The sequence below is a fragment of the Portunus trituberculatus genome, chromosome 5 (assembly GCF_017591435.1).
Source record: "Portunus trituberculatus isolate SZX2019 chromosome 5, ASM1759143v1, whole genome shotgun sequence".
NCBI lineage: Eukaryota > Metazoa > Arthropoda > Malacostraca > Decapoda > Portunidae > Portunus > Portunus trituberculatus.
Genome location: NC_059259.1, coordinates 273,130 through 287,372, shown reverse-complemented (window position 1 = coordinate 287,372; position 14,243 = coordinate 273,130). Strand labels below are relative to the sequence as shown.

Sequence of the window (14,243 nt, the reverse complement as noted above, 5' to 3'; positions counted from 1 at the left end):
GTGAGGTACCTTGTCAAAAGCTTTCTTTAAATCCAAATATACACAGTCCATCCATCCTCTCTCTCTTGTATTTTGTCAACCACTCTTGAATAAAAGCTCAGTAGATTTGTTACACATGACCTCCCTTTCCTAAAGCCAAATTGATGATCCGATAATAACTTATGATCCTCCAGGAACCGTATCCAATATTTCTTTATCACCCTCTCACAAATCTTACCGACCACACTTGTTAGAGACACAGGTCTATAGTTAAGAGGCTCTTCCTTACTGCCTCCCTTATAAATGGGCACCACTTCAGCTCTTTTCCACTCTACTGGTACTTCCCTGTTTCTAATGAGCACCTTATAATATCATATAATGGATCAATCAATTCTTCTCTACATTCCTTCAATAATTTTCCTGAAACTTCATCTGGTCCCATCGCTTTATCATCTTTAAGTTCCTCCAACATTTTATATAACTCCTTTTAGGTATCTTAATGTCATCCATGTGCACATTTCCTTGTACATTCTGAGGCTTTACAAACATTGTTTCTTTAGTAAATACTTGCTGAAACCTATTATTTAGCAATTCCGCTATATTCTTAGGGTCATCTACTATCCCTTGCTCTCCTTTTAATCTTTCAATGGACTCTCTCTTTTAAGTTTACCATTTATGAACCTGTAAAACAATTTTGGATGTTCCTTACTCTTGTCTACAATATCTTTTTCAAATTTTCTTTCTTCCTCCCTCCTTACCCTCACATACTCATTTCTCGCCACTCTATAATTCTCCTTATTTAGTATATTCCTGCTCTTTTCCATCTTTTCCAAGCCACATCTCTCTTTTCCTTAGCCTTAACACAAGTTGCATTAAACCAATCCTTTCTTCCTTCCTCTCTCGGTTTATACTTTGGTACAAATTTCATAACTCCTTCTTTATAATATTTCATAAAAATCTCATATTTTTTTGCACTTCTCTGATTTGTAACATCTCCTCCCAATCTAATTTTCTGAAATAATTTTTCAAACTTTCTGTGTCCATCTTTCTATAATTCAATCTACCACTCCTGTATGTCTCGTCCTTCCTTCGCTGTGTTGTTGCTATCTGCATTTCCATAACCACATGATCACTCTTTCCCAAAGGACATTTGTATTGTATATCTCCACATAGGTACACTTCTCTTGTTAACACCAAATCCAGTCTAGCCGGTTCATCATCTCCTCTATATCTAGTATTTTCCTTCACCCTCTGTTCCATCATATTTTCCATCATTAGATTAAGAAATCTCTCTCCCATGCTTCCTCTCCAACACCACTTACTAGATTTTCCCAATCCACCTCCTTACAATTAAAATCTCCTACTAGTATCACCTTTCTTTTTCCAGATAATACACTTTCCAAACTCTGTAAAGTATCCTTGATCATATTGTCGTATTCCTTAATGTCCAAGAATTTGTTTTAGGAGGTACATAGGTCACCATGATTATTAATTCTTTTCCATCACTTTTTATCCTTATGCTTATCACTTCTGCATTGTTCTTCCCATACCAAACCTTATCCACATTTATTTCTTTCTTCGTCATAATCATAACTCCTCCTCCACCTTTACTCTCTATCCTTTCTCCATATATTATATTTATTATCCAAATTTACCTTTGTTTTTTCATGCAATTTTGTCTCAGTCAAACACACTATATCAGGCTTCTCCACTATCATATAGTCTTGCAATTCCAATCTACTTGACAGTATCCCATCTATATTAGTATACATTACGGTCCACCCACTGCTCCTCTAGGGGTTCCTCCGCATTCCTTCTTTCCACATACCACTTTCTGACTCTCTCTCCTATAACTCTCCAAAAAAACTTTTCTCTTTCCTCCTCAGACCGCTCATCATTTTTCCTTCTCGCCTCTTCCACCAATTCCTTATATCTTCTCCTCTCTTCCTCATTTCTATTCTTTCTCACAAACACCTCTTTACAACCTTCTATCTCTCTTAACTTTGATGTTCTATATAGGATATCCTCCAGATTGTTGTGACTTCAGTACTACTTTAATCGGTCTGCTCACTCCCTCCTTATACGGACCCAGTCTATGGATCTCTTCCACTTCTTCTTGTAGGTCTTTTTTCATCATCATTTAGATTTTTGAACAGATCTCTTACCGTTTTAATTCTTCCTTAATTCTCTTAGGCTTATATGTTATATTTTGTTCTTTCATCCCAAATATTAACACACTCTTCTTCTTTTCTGCTATTTCTCTTATCAATGTTTCCTTATTCTTCATAACATTAACCAGTTCCTTGGACCTTTCTTTTTTGTCTTCCTTCAACTGATCTTTAATTATTTCTTGTAATCCAACCATCTCTGCTTCCCTCGACTCAGTCCATTGTGTTTTCTTCAGTTCCCATTCCCTTTCAAACCTTTCACTCTGCTCACTGATCATTTCCTTAAAGTGTGTGTGTAAGTTGAATATTAATTGAACAGTGTGTGTATATGTAGGCTCTTCCACTGCAATATCTTTTCCCTTCAGTACCTGCCCCTTGCATATGTCCCATATTTAGGAAGGAAGATGGTATGCTCTGACCTCCTCCTTGTTGTCTACTCTAACAACAATAAAACCATTAACCAATCACACTCTCTCTCTCTCTCTCTCTCTCTCTCTCTCTCTCTCTCTCTCTCTCTCTCTCTCTCCTACCCTTTGTGAGCCTGTGTGTTGATCTTCTTTATCTTGACAATGGCGAACACCACGTAGTAGATGAGCTCCTGGTTCAGCGAGCGCTCCTGACACTTGCCATCGATGTACTTCATACACTTCTGGATCTCAGGGGTGCGGCTGTGCTCCAGGGAGAACTCTGTCGGGGGGAGGGAGGGAGCAGGGGAGGGAAGGGAAGAAGAGAAGGGGAGAGGAAGGAGAGAATGGGAGAAAGAGAGGAGAGGGAAGGGGAGAAGAGAAGGGAAGAGGAAAGGAAAAGGGGAGGGAAGGAGAGAATGGGGGAAAGAAAGGAGAGGAAAGGGAAGAATGGAAGGAGAGAAGGAGAGGGAAAGGGAGAGGGGGAGAAGGGGAGAGACGGGGAGAGGAAGGAAGTAGGGGAGGCAATGGGAGAAGGGGAGAAGGGAAGGGAAGGGAAGAAGGGAAAGAAGTGTTAGGTTAGATTGCATCAACAAAACTGCAATCTACCATCACTCTGACCTGACCTGACCTGACCCAATCTACCATCACTCTGGTGTGTTGAGGCAGTCCCAGTCAGAAGCAGGAGGAAACACACAGGCAGGCAGGGAGTGACAGAAGGGACTAAGGTTTGCATTCAGAAACACTTTGCTCTCTCACTACAACTGTTTTCCAAGGTCACAGAGATGACTAGTGAGGTTTTCAAGAGTGTTTCTCAAGTTAATAATATAGGATTCTTGTCACTCTGCCTCTAGAACCAAAAAAAACTTGCTTAAAACACTTTGTTCTCTCACCATGACCATTTTCCAAGGCCACAGAGAAAAAAGTGTTTCTCAAGTTAATAATGTAGGAACCTTGTCAATCTGCCTCTAGAACCAAAAAACTTGCTTACAAATCCTTTATTCTCTCACCACGACCATTTTCCAAGGCCACGGAGATGATTAGCAGGGTTTTTAAGAGTGTTTCTCAAGTTAATAATGGAGAAATCTTACTTAAAGATGCTTGATTCTCTCACCAAGACTGTTTTTGAAGGCCATAGAGATGATTAGTGGATTTTAAAAAATATTTCTCCATTTAATAATGTAGGAATCTTGTCAATTTGCCTCTAAAACCATAAAAATTTGCTTAAGAACACTTTATTCTCTCAATATGACCTTTTTCCAAAGCCACAGAGATGATTAGCAGGGTTTTCAAGAGTGTTTCTCCATTCAATAATGTAGGAATCCTGTCAATCTGCCTCTAAAACCATAAAAACTTGCTTAAAAAATGCTTTATTCTTTCACCATGACTATATTCCAAGCTCAAAGAGATGATTGGCAGAGTTTTCAAGAGTGTTTCTCCAATTGATAATTCAGTAATCTTGTCACTCTGCCTCCAGAACCACAAAAAACACCTTAAAAACACATGTAAATTTAAATAAAGCCTTTTGAAATAGTGGAGGTGAAGCGCACAGTGTTTGAAAATATGAGACTAACAAGCAGGCAGAGAGTTGTCAAATTACAGGGAGGGTTCAACAAGCAGGAAGGGAGTTTTCTAGTTACAGGGAGGGTTCAACAAGCAGGCAGGGAATTCGAGTGTGCCAGAGAAAGGGTGAATGATTGAGAGTACTGGTTACCTCCTGCATTAGACAGGTGGACAGAGTAATGGTGAATGGTTGGGAATACTGGTTAACTCTTGCATTAGACAGGTGGACAGAGTAAGGGTGAGAGGGAGAAGAAGTACTGGTTACCTCCTGCATTAGAGAGGTGGACAGAGCAAGGGTGAATGGTTGGCAGCACTGGTTAACTCCTGCATTAGAGAGGTGGACAGAGTAAGGTTGAATGGTTGGGAGTACTGGTTGACTTGCATTAGAGAGGTGGACAGAGTAAGGGTGAGAGGAGGAAGGTTAACTCTTGCATTTGGAGAAACATCCATGCAAACTCAATTCATCATCGCTCTGGCCTTGGAAATTTGTGGTGGTGAGAGAAAAGTGGCAGTTTTTTGGAGTAATATATCAATAACTATGTGTGTCTTCCTTATCTATATAACGATCTAATCTTATAAGCCTTTTAAGTCTTACCTAATCTTTTTAAAGCCATCTGTATACTGTATGCCACACACACACACAAGTAACCAAGTAACCAAGCTTGAAATAAAAGAGTTAATGAAGGAACTGGATGAAGAGAAGGCAATGGGACCAGATGAAGTCTCAGGCAGAATACTGAAAGAATGTAGGGAAGAACTAGCAAGTCCTATATACATCATAAAATGCTCAATAGAAAATGGAACAGTACCAGTAGAATGGAAAAGAGCTGAGGTGGTTCCCATATATAAGAGCGGAAGGAAGGAAGAACCTTTAAATTACAGACCGGTATCACTAACTAGTGTAATATGCAAGATGTGTGAAAGAATAATAAAGAAACAATGGATCGAGTTCCTTGAAGACAACAAAGTAATGTCAAATAGCCAATTTGGTTTTAGAAAAAGACAGTCTTGTGTAACTAATTTATTGAGTTTCTATTCTAGAATAGTTGATAGAGTACAAGAGAGAGAGGGATGGGTTGACTGCATCTACTTGGATTTAAAAAAGGCGTTTGACAAAGTGCCACATGCAAGATTACTATGGAAGTTAGAGGAGAAGGGTGGCTTAAAAGGAAGCACATTGAGATGGATAGAAAGTTATTTGAGGGGAGAGAAATAAGGACGGTAGTTAAAGATATGAAGTCCAAGTGGAGAGCAGTAGAAAGCGGAGTGCCACAGGGGTCAGTATTGGCACCAATACTTTTCCTCATTTATATTAATGACATGCCAGAAGGAGTGAACAGCTACATAAATCTGTTTGCAGATGATACGAAACTGTGCAGAGTTATAAAGCAAAAGGAAGATTGTGAAATACTGCAAGAAGACCTAAATAAGATCTGGGAATGGAGTAAGAAGTGGGAAATGGAATTCAATGTGAACAAAAGCCATGTCATGGAAATGGGAAAGAGTGAAAGACGACCTGTGGGAATCTATAAGATGGGAGATGGAGTAGAACTGGAGAAAGTTAAAAAGGAAAAGGACTTAGGAGTGACGATGGAAGAAAACAATCAACCAGTAAGCCATATTGATAGAATTTTTAGAGAAACATATAATTTGCTAAGGAATATTGGAGTAGCATTTCACTACATGGACAAAGAAATGATGAAGAAATTGATAAGCACTATAATAAGACCCAGATTGGAATATGCAGGAGTAGTGTTGGACCCCTCATAAAAAGAAACACATAAGAAAATTGGAGAGGCTACAAAAAATGGCTACAAGAATGGTTCCAGAATTTGAAGGGATGACATATGAGGAGAGACTAAAGGCTATGGATCTACCAACCCTGGAACAAGGAAGGGAGAGAGGAGACCTGATACAAGTCTATAAATTGATCAATGGAATGGACCAAGTGGATAATGAGAAACTGATCCTGAGAGAAGAATATGACATCCGAAGCACAAGATCGCATAGTAAAAAGCTGAGAAAAGGAAGGTGTCTGAGAGATATTAAAAAATATAGTTTCCCGCAGAGATGTATTGAGATGTGGAACAGTTTAAATGAAGAAGTAGTGTCTGCAACGAGTGTGCATACTTTTAAAGTAAGATTGGATAAGTGTAGATATGGAGACGGGGCCACACGAGCATAAAGCCCAGGCCCTGTAAAACTACAACTAGGTAAATACAACTAGGTAAATACACACACACACACACACACACTGACAAAGCAAAGATTCAAACATATTTTATAGTTTCTTTTAGTTCTCATCCTCAAAAGTCCTGAGAACACATCCTTGCACACTCAATCAATTTGTGGCCTTTGAAAACTGTGGTGGGAGTGAACACAGATCTTAGAAAAGTGTCAATTTGTTAGCATCAGTGATTATGTCTGTCTTTCTTATCTTATCTTTTGTCTTTATCTTTCCGACCCTTCCCTGAATATTCAACAGTTCATTGCCCCCTACCCTCTCTCTCTCTCTCTCTCTCTCTCTGTCATAATGTGGTATCTCCTGCTATCTGGTACCACTATTCAGGACAGAATCAGCACAAGTATGGCACCTTTCCTATCAGTCATAAGTAGTGACCACACCTGCTTACATTAACCCCTGCAGTACTGGGACGTATTTTTACCTTGAGTTTGGGTGTGATTAGATGATATTACTGACATTAGGAAGGGTCTATTGAGGTCAGAAGATTAATGGCCAGAGTCTTCACTATATTAATCCCCAACATAAGTTTCTGAAGCTGTATAAAATCATCAAATATTAAGCAGAATGAATATGGGAACACGTCATAGCACTGAATGGGTTAATGCTGTACAGGAGGGCTTGAGTAGCTACATAAATTTCTTTGTAGATGATGCAAAACTCTTGAGAGTAATAAGGAGCAATGAAGACTGTATGGACCTGCAAGGAGATATTGGCAAGATCAGGGAGTGGAGCCAAAAGTAGATATAAGAATTTAATGCTAAGAAATGCCATGTGATGGAAATGGGTGAAAGTAATAGAAGACCTATGTGGGAATGCAAAATGGGAGGAGAGATTATAATGAAGAGGAGTGAAGGGAAAGACCTGGGAGTGGTTATACAAAACACTCTGACCCCAGAAAGACACATAAATGGGCTATTTGCTTCAACATACAAGGCCTGGTATCACTGACAGAAGATGAAGATAGACAGATGAGAGGACACTCTAAGAAGCTTGTGAAGAGTCAGCTTGAGGAACATTATAAAGTTTGGTTTCCCACATAGGATGGTGGACATCTGGAACAGCCTGAGTGAAGAGATTGTAGCAGCAGAAAGTGTGCACAAATTCAACTGTATTAAAGCAGATATGGAGACAGGCCACTATGAGCCCCACTCCAACCCTGTAATGTACACTCTCAACAAGAACAAAGACAAATTTTTTAAAGAAATTGCCGTGGCTGGAGAAGATGGGCTAGGAGGAGGAGGAAGAGGAGGACCTGTTGATATTAGTTTAGGCTGTGTTTTAGCTAGAAAAGAATAAAAGATACTAAATATGTGCACAGAGGCATTGCAATGAGGTAGCCAACATAGGCAGCTGCCTGGGGCCCCGGGCTGGTGGGGGCGGGTGCTGGGGGGCGCCCCAGGATGGTGGGGGCCCCAAGGGATTGCTGATATTGATATAGTGATATATTTTTAGTTGAGTTGCATTTTAGCATAGCAGAAAACACTGCACAATAAGTGGACTATGGATATAAGACCAAGGTGTTGCACTTCTTCCTTTATACTTCAATCCCTTGTTTCTTTTTTTTTTTTTTTTTTAAGCTCAGTTGCATTTTAGAATATTCAAAATTTTGTACATTTTGGTCATGTTTGTTTTGTGTCATTCATATTGTGTGTGGAAAGTCTGCACTGAGTTTCTGTTATTTATCATTTATCTTATATGTTAATTCTTTAATAAATTATGTATTACTGATCCGTTGTCCTGAACTTCATTTATCATCATTCCGGGCCAGGGACACCATGGTCCTTCTTGCCTAGCGCCCCCAGGGGGTATAGAAACTCCCCTGTATGTGCATCTCACCCTTATAAAACATGTCTTTGTTTTCACGCTGAAGTTTACTTTGCAATTTATTGGAGTCACACTGGGGAAACAAGTTGCAGTCACAAAGTCACAAGAGGCAAGTCACACTGGGGAGACACAAATGCAACTCACACTGGGGAGACACAAATGCAACTCACACTGGGGAGACACAAATGCAACTCACACTGGGGAGACAAATGCAAGTCACACTGGGGAGACAGAAATACAAGTCACACAGGGGGAGACAGAAATGCAACTCACACTGGGGAGACACAAATGCAAGTCACACTGGGGAGACACAAATGCAAGTCACACTGGGGAGACACAAATGCAACTCACACTGGGGAGACACAAATGCAAGTCACACTGGGGAGACACAAATGCAAGTCACACTGGGGAGACACAAATGCAAGTCACACTGGGGACACAAATGCAACTCACACTGGGGACACAAATGCAACTCACACTGGGGAGACACAAATGCAACTCACTGGGGAGACACAAATGCAACTCACACTGGGGACACAAATGCAACTCACACTGGGGACACAAATGCAACTCACACTGGGGAGACACAAATGCAACTCACTGGGGAGACACAAATGCAACTCACACTGGGGACACAAATGCAAGTCACACTGGGGAGACAAAAAATAAGGGTGCAAAGTCGCAGTCACAGGAGATCCAGTGGCAAAGTACATCAGTCAAAGTCCCTCCCACCTGAGAGACATTAGTCCCACCCAGCTCTGCACATTAATCTGTACATAGGAAACACTTGTAAGAACCCAATTAATAACACTAGGGAGGCGACTTTATTTTTTTTATGCAAGATGGAGAACTACCAAGGGCAAAACAGTGAATATTAGGATAAAAAAGGCCCACTTGAATTGTAGTCTCCATAAAGGAATGAAAATAATCAGTCAAAATTCATGGACAAATGTGTCAACACCTCTCTTAAAAGAAGTCAAGTCGTAGGAAGATGGAAATATAGAAGCAGGCAGGGAGTTCCAGACAGGGGTTATCAAGGGTGTGTTTATGCTTCCACACACAGACTGACAACATTTCTACACTTTTGACACTAATAACTCAGCTAATAATACTGGTGAGGTGACATGAGTTATCAAGAGTGTGTTTATGCTTCCACACACAGATTGACAACATTTCTACACCTTTGACACTAATAACCCAGCTAATAATACTAGTGAAGGGTGTGTTTATGCTTCCACACACAGACTGACAACATTTCTACACCTGTAACACTAATAACCCAGCTAACAACACTGGTGAAGGGTGTGTTTATGCTTCCACACACAGACTGACAACATTTCTACACCTGTAACACTTGTAACCCAACTAACAACACTGGTGAGGTGACATGGGTTATCAAGAGTGTGTTTATGCTTCCAGGCACAGATTGACAACATTTCAACACTTATAACAGGAGAAACACCTTTGAAAACCCAGGCAGTTATCTCTGTGACCTGGGAAATAAGAGTAAAATAAGACAAAAACTAGGTAAACACAAACAAACACAACACATAAAGGAAAAAAAAAGCAGGGAAACGCAAACAACACAGCAGGGAAACACAAGCAGAAGGAAAACAGACAAGGAGAAACACAGCAAGGGGGAAACACAGCTAGGAGATACACGGAAGGGAGAAAGACAAGCAGGAAACACAAGCAGAAGGAAACACAGACAGGGGAAACACAGCTGGGAAACACAAGCAGAAGGAAACACAGACAGAAACACAGCTGGGAAAAACACAGCAAGGAAGATACACAGAAGGGAGAAAGACAAGCATAGACACACAGCAGGGAGGAACACAGCAGAAAAAACACAAGCTACACACAGTAAAGGGTGAAAAAACAAGCATAGAAACACAGCAAGGAAGATACACAGAAGGGAGAAAGACAAGCATAGACACACAGCAGGGAGGAACACAGCAGTAAAAACACACGATACACACAGCAAAAGGTGAAAAAAAACAACCATAGAAACACAGCAAGGAAGATACACAGAAGGGAGAAACACAGCAGGGAGGAACACAGCAGAAAAACACACAAGCTATACACAGCAAAGGGTGAAAAAAAAACAAAAAAAACAAGCATAGAAACACAGCAAGGGAAAAAATAAACAAACAGAAGAGAAACACAGCAGTAAAACACACAAGGTACACACAGCAAGGGGGAAATACAAGCATAGAAACACAGCAGATGGAAACACAAACAGAGAGAAACACAGCAAGGGAGAAACACACACAGAGAGAAACACAGCAGATGGAAAAACAAGCATAAAAAAACACAGCACTAGAATACAAACAGGAAGAAACACAGCAGATGGAAACACAACAAAAGGAAACACACACACAGAGAAACACAGCAAGCTAAACACAGCAGATGGAAACACAGCAAGCTCAAAACAGCAGATGGAAACACAAGCAAAAAAAAAAAAAAAAAAAAAACACAGCACTGGAACACAAACAGGAAGAAATACAGCAAGCTCAACACAGCAGATGGAAACACAAGCATAAGCAACACAGCACTGGAACACAAACAGGAAGAAACACAGCAGATGGAAACACAGCAAAATGGAAACACAGCAAGGAGAAGACACAGAAAAAAAAAAAAGCTAAACACAGCAGATGGAAACACAAGCATAAAAAAACACAGCACTGGAACACAAACAGGAAGAAACACAGCAAAAAGAAAGGAAACACAGCAAGGAGGAAATATAGCTAGGAGGAAACACAGCAAGCTCAACACAGCAGATGGAAAAACAAGCATAAAAAAAACACAGCACTGGAACACAAACAGGAAGAAACACAGCAGATGGAAACACAGCAAGGAGGAAACACAGCAAGCTCAACACAGCAGATGGAAACACAAGAATAAAAAAACACAGCACTGGAACACAAACACAGCATTCCACTTACCGACTCCCTGTGTGCGCTGTGCCCCTCGCTGTTCGCCATAACACACCCGCTGCAGCTCACACAGCCCAGTGGTTCGCCGCAGCAGCCACTTCACCACAGGACGCACCCACCAGTACACCGTCACCCACACCACACCCAGCATCCTTCTGTGGTGAGGTGAGGTGTGGTGAGAGAGAGAGAGAGAGAGAGAGAGAGAGAGAGAGAGAGAGAGAGAGAGAGAGAGAGAGAGAGAGAGAGAGAGAGAGAGAGAGAGAGAGAGAGAGAGAGAGAGAGAGAGAGAGAGAGAGAGTGATTATTATAGTTTTGTTGTTGTTGTGGTATACTAATAGTGTAATATAATGATAATAACAGTGTATTATCATTATCATTATTATTATTATTATTATATTGTATTTTTATGGTTAGTTGTATTGTTATTATTATTATTATTATTATCTAAACTTATAACTCTTATTGTTGCTGATATTATTATTATCATCATTATCCTTCTCATTCCAGGCATTATTGCTGTCGTTGGTACTGTTGTCACTTTTGTCTGTGAGGTACACACTGCTGTCTATCACCATCATCACTATCATCACCATCACCACCACTATCTGTATCAGCGTCAGAACACACACGCTGCACTGCTATGCTACGGTGGTGTTCCTGAGTCGAGGGGTGAGGGTTGGGGGGACCTGAGGATGGGGGCAGTGGTGGTGGTGGTGGTGGTGGTGGTGGTAATGATCTTAGTATGGCCTGGTGAGGTGACGTCCATACACTGACTAATACAAGATTCTGATACTGCCCGGAGTGAAACTGTATTGACATTTTAAAATAAACAAATAAATAAATTCAAATCTTTATTTTTACTTTTTGTCTCAGAAAACTTAAGAAAAACCTGCGCGACATCTGCCAGCTCAGTGTTAATGGTGCATCTCCAAATGAAAAGGTTTCTTTGAAGTAAAACAATAACAATGGATATAGAAAAGTATAAAACCTCAACACACTTTTGCTCCAAAAACTCAAATTATCGAGTATCATTAGTTTGAAAGCAGAAGCATCCGTGATACACATGAATCACTGGTGGTGGTGGTGGTGGTGGTGGTGGTGAGAGAGCTGAGTGTTTTGGATAGTGGTCTTGGTTTGATGAGTAGTGTGTTGTGTGTTGTGTGTCTTTCTGTAGTAATACTAAGCTTGGAACATTTTTACAACTAAGTCTATAGTTTTGTGGCAGCTTTGTTCCCCACTGGAGTATAATAGCAGGCTGGGTTAGGTCAAGTTAAGTCAAGTGAGCCAAGGTTTGCTGTAGTTTGGTTTGGTTTAGTTATAGTCTTCCAAATCTAAACATGGTTTTCTGGCTGGGCTCTGCAGGGAATAGTAGGCATTCCAGCACTGCCATGTTTCACCCAGAATTTGAAGGGTCAGGTGTGTGACCTGACCCATCCCTCTAATTCATTTATCGCTCTCTCCCTTCTTCTCCTATATTCGCTCTCTCTCTCTCTCTCTCTCTCTCTCTCTCTCTCTCTCACACACACACACACACACACACACACACTCTCCTTCCTCATGCCTATATTTAATTTCCATCCTTATTTTTGCACTATGTGTTGTCATTTTTAAGGAATACAGGCAGATTTACAATCAACAAATATGTCAGGCATGGTCTGTCGAGTCGCAACTCCAAAGACTGATGGTTTTAAGTAAAAAATTATATGCAGTAAGAGCAGAAAAATAGTTTTACATAATATCTAACCTAGTTAGGGAGTAATCCTATTTCATTGTAAAGTTAACTTGCATACAGTGTGTGTGTAATTCACCTCGGTTGTCTGCTGGTCACCCAGCCAGTCTTCCCCATTACGGAGCGAGCTCAGAGCTCATAGACCGATCTTCGGGTAGGACTGAGACCACAACACACTCCACACACCGGGAAAACGAGGCCACAACCCCTCCAGTTACATCCCGTACCTATTTACTGGGTGAGTGGGTGGGTGGGTGGGATAGGTATCTACCACCGTGACACGTGACCTTGTCTCCCACTTTGTCTTGCAGGCAGGCCGTGTCTTGGACAGTAATGACTGTTGACGCGTGAATGGAGTTAAAAATATTTTATTTTATATATGAAGAAAAACCTTATTTTTTATATATTCATTCATATTGAAATGCGGACACAGTTATTTCACCATTTGTCTTACTAAGGACTATGGTGAACGTTGATAGAGATTATAACGTTTTCACAGCACCACTGTTACTTTTCACAGCAGCATTGTCACACATGTCTGTCGGTATTTGATACTGTGATATGGATTTTGTAAGCATGGAACGTTAACTTTTGTTTTATTAATTTTCTTTTAACATTTGAAGATACTGGACTTTCATTAAAGCATTTTATATGCTACTTACTTATGTACACAGAGCTCTAATTCAATAGTTCACGTAGACTTGGCAGCGCTGGAATGCCTACTATTCCCAAAGGAGACCAGCCAGAAAACCACGTTTAGATTTGGAGGACTATAGGTTAAGTCAAGTTAGTCTGGGTTTGGTTTGGTTAGGTTTGATGTTGATTAGGTTAGGTTAAGTTAGCTTAGGTTTGGTTAGGTTAGGTTAAGTTAGCCTAGGTTTGGTGAGGTTAGGTTAAGTTAGCTTAGGTTGAGTTTGGTTAGCTTAAGTTAGCCAAGGTTGGAAAAGGTTACTGTAAACATGAGTTCTCACTTTTTTTTTTTTCATTACAAACCCCCTGAGCTGTAAGACCGTCTCCCCAAACCCTCAATGATCTGACACTGAGCACAATGTTAATATAGCGACTGGCACTAACTCAACCTGCAATGGCACTGCAAACCATACCATTACATCAGCCATCTAAGTTTTTTTTTTTTTTTTTCAGGTTTACATCCAGTTCCCCTATTACATTTTAGCATTTGGGAACCGTTACCCGGAGTGGATGCCCTTCCTAACCTCGGACTATGACCAGGATTTGAACCCATGCGCTTGAGAACCCTGGGGCACACAAGATCCCACTGCACCATGTACCCACGCAAATCTAGTGAACCCCTGGCACTTCACAAACTCCAGACTGAGAACCCCTGCAACAAACCATCACATAAGTCACAACAATTCATGGAAGGCCAATCTGAGC

At 40.6% G+C, this 14,243-nt stretch overlaps 1 protein-coding gene across 1 annotated transcript in view; it reads right to left on the bottom strand.

Moving 5' to 3' along the window:
* LOC123513410 (ELMO domain-containing protein 2-like) overlaps positions 1-14,243 on the bottom strand; it is a 44,809-nt gene that overhangs the window by 23,037 nt on the left and 7,529 nt on the right. The window contains 2 exon segments of the mRNA XM_045270576.1: positions 2,678-2,834; positions 11,129-11,274. Coding sequence (XP_045126511.1) covers positions 2,678-2,834; positions 11,129-11,270 — 299 coding nt within the window. The 5' untranslated portion in view covers positions 11,271-11,274.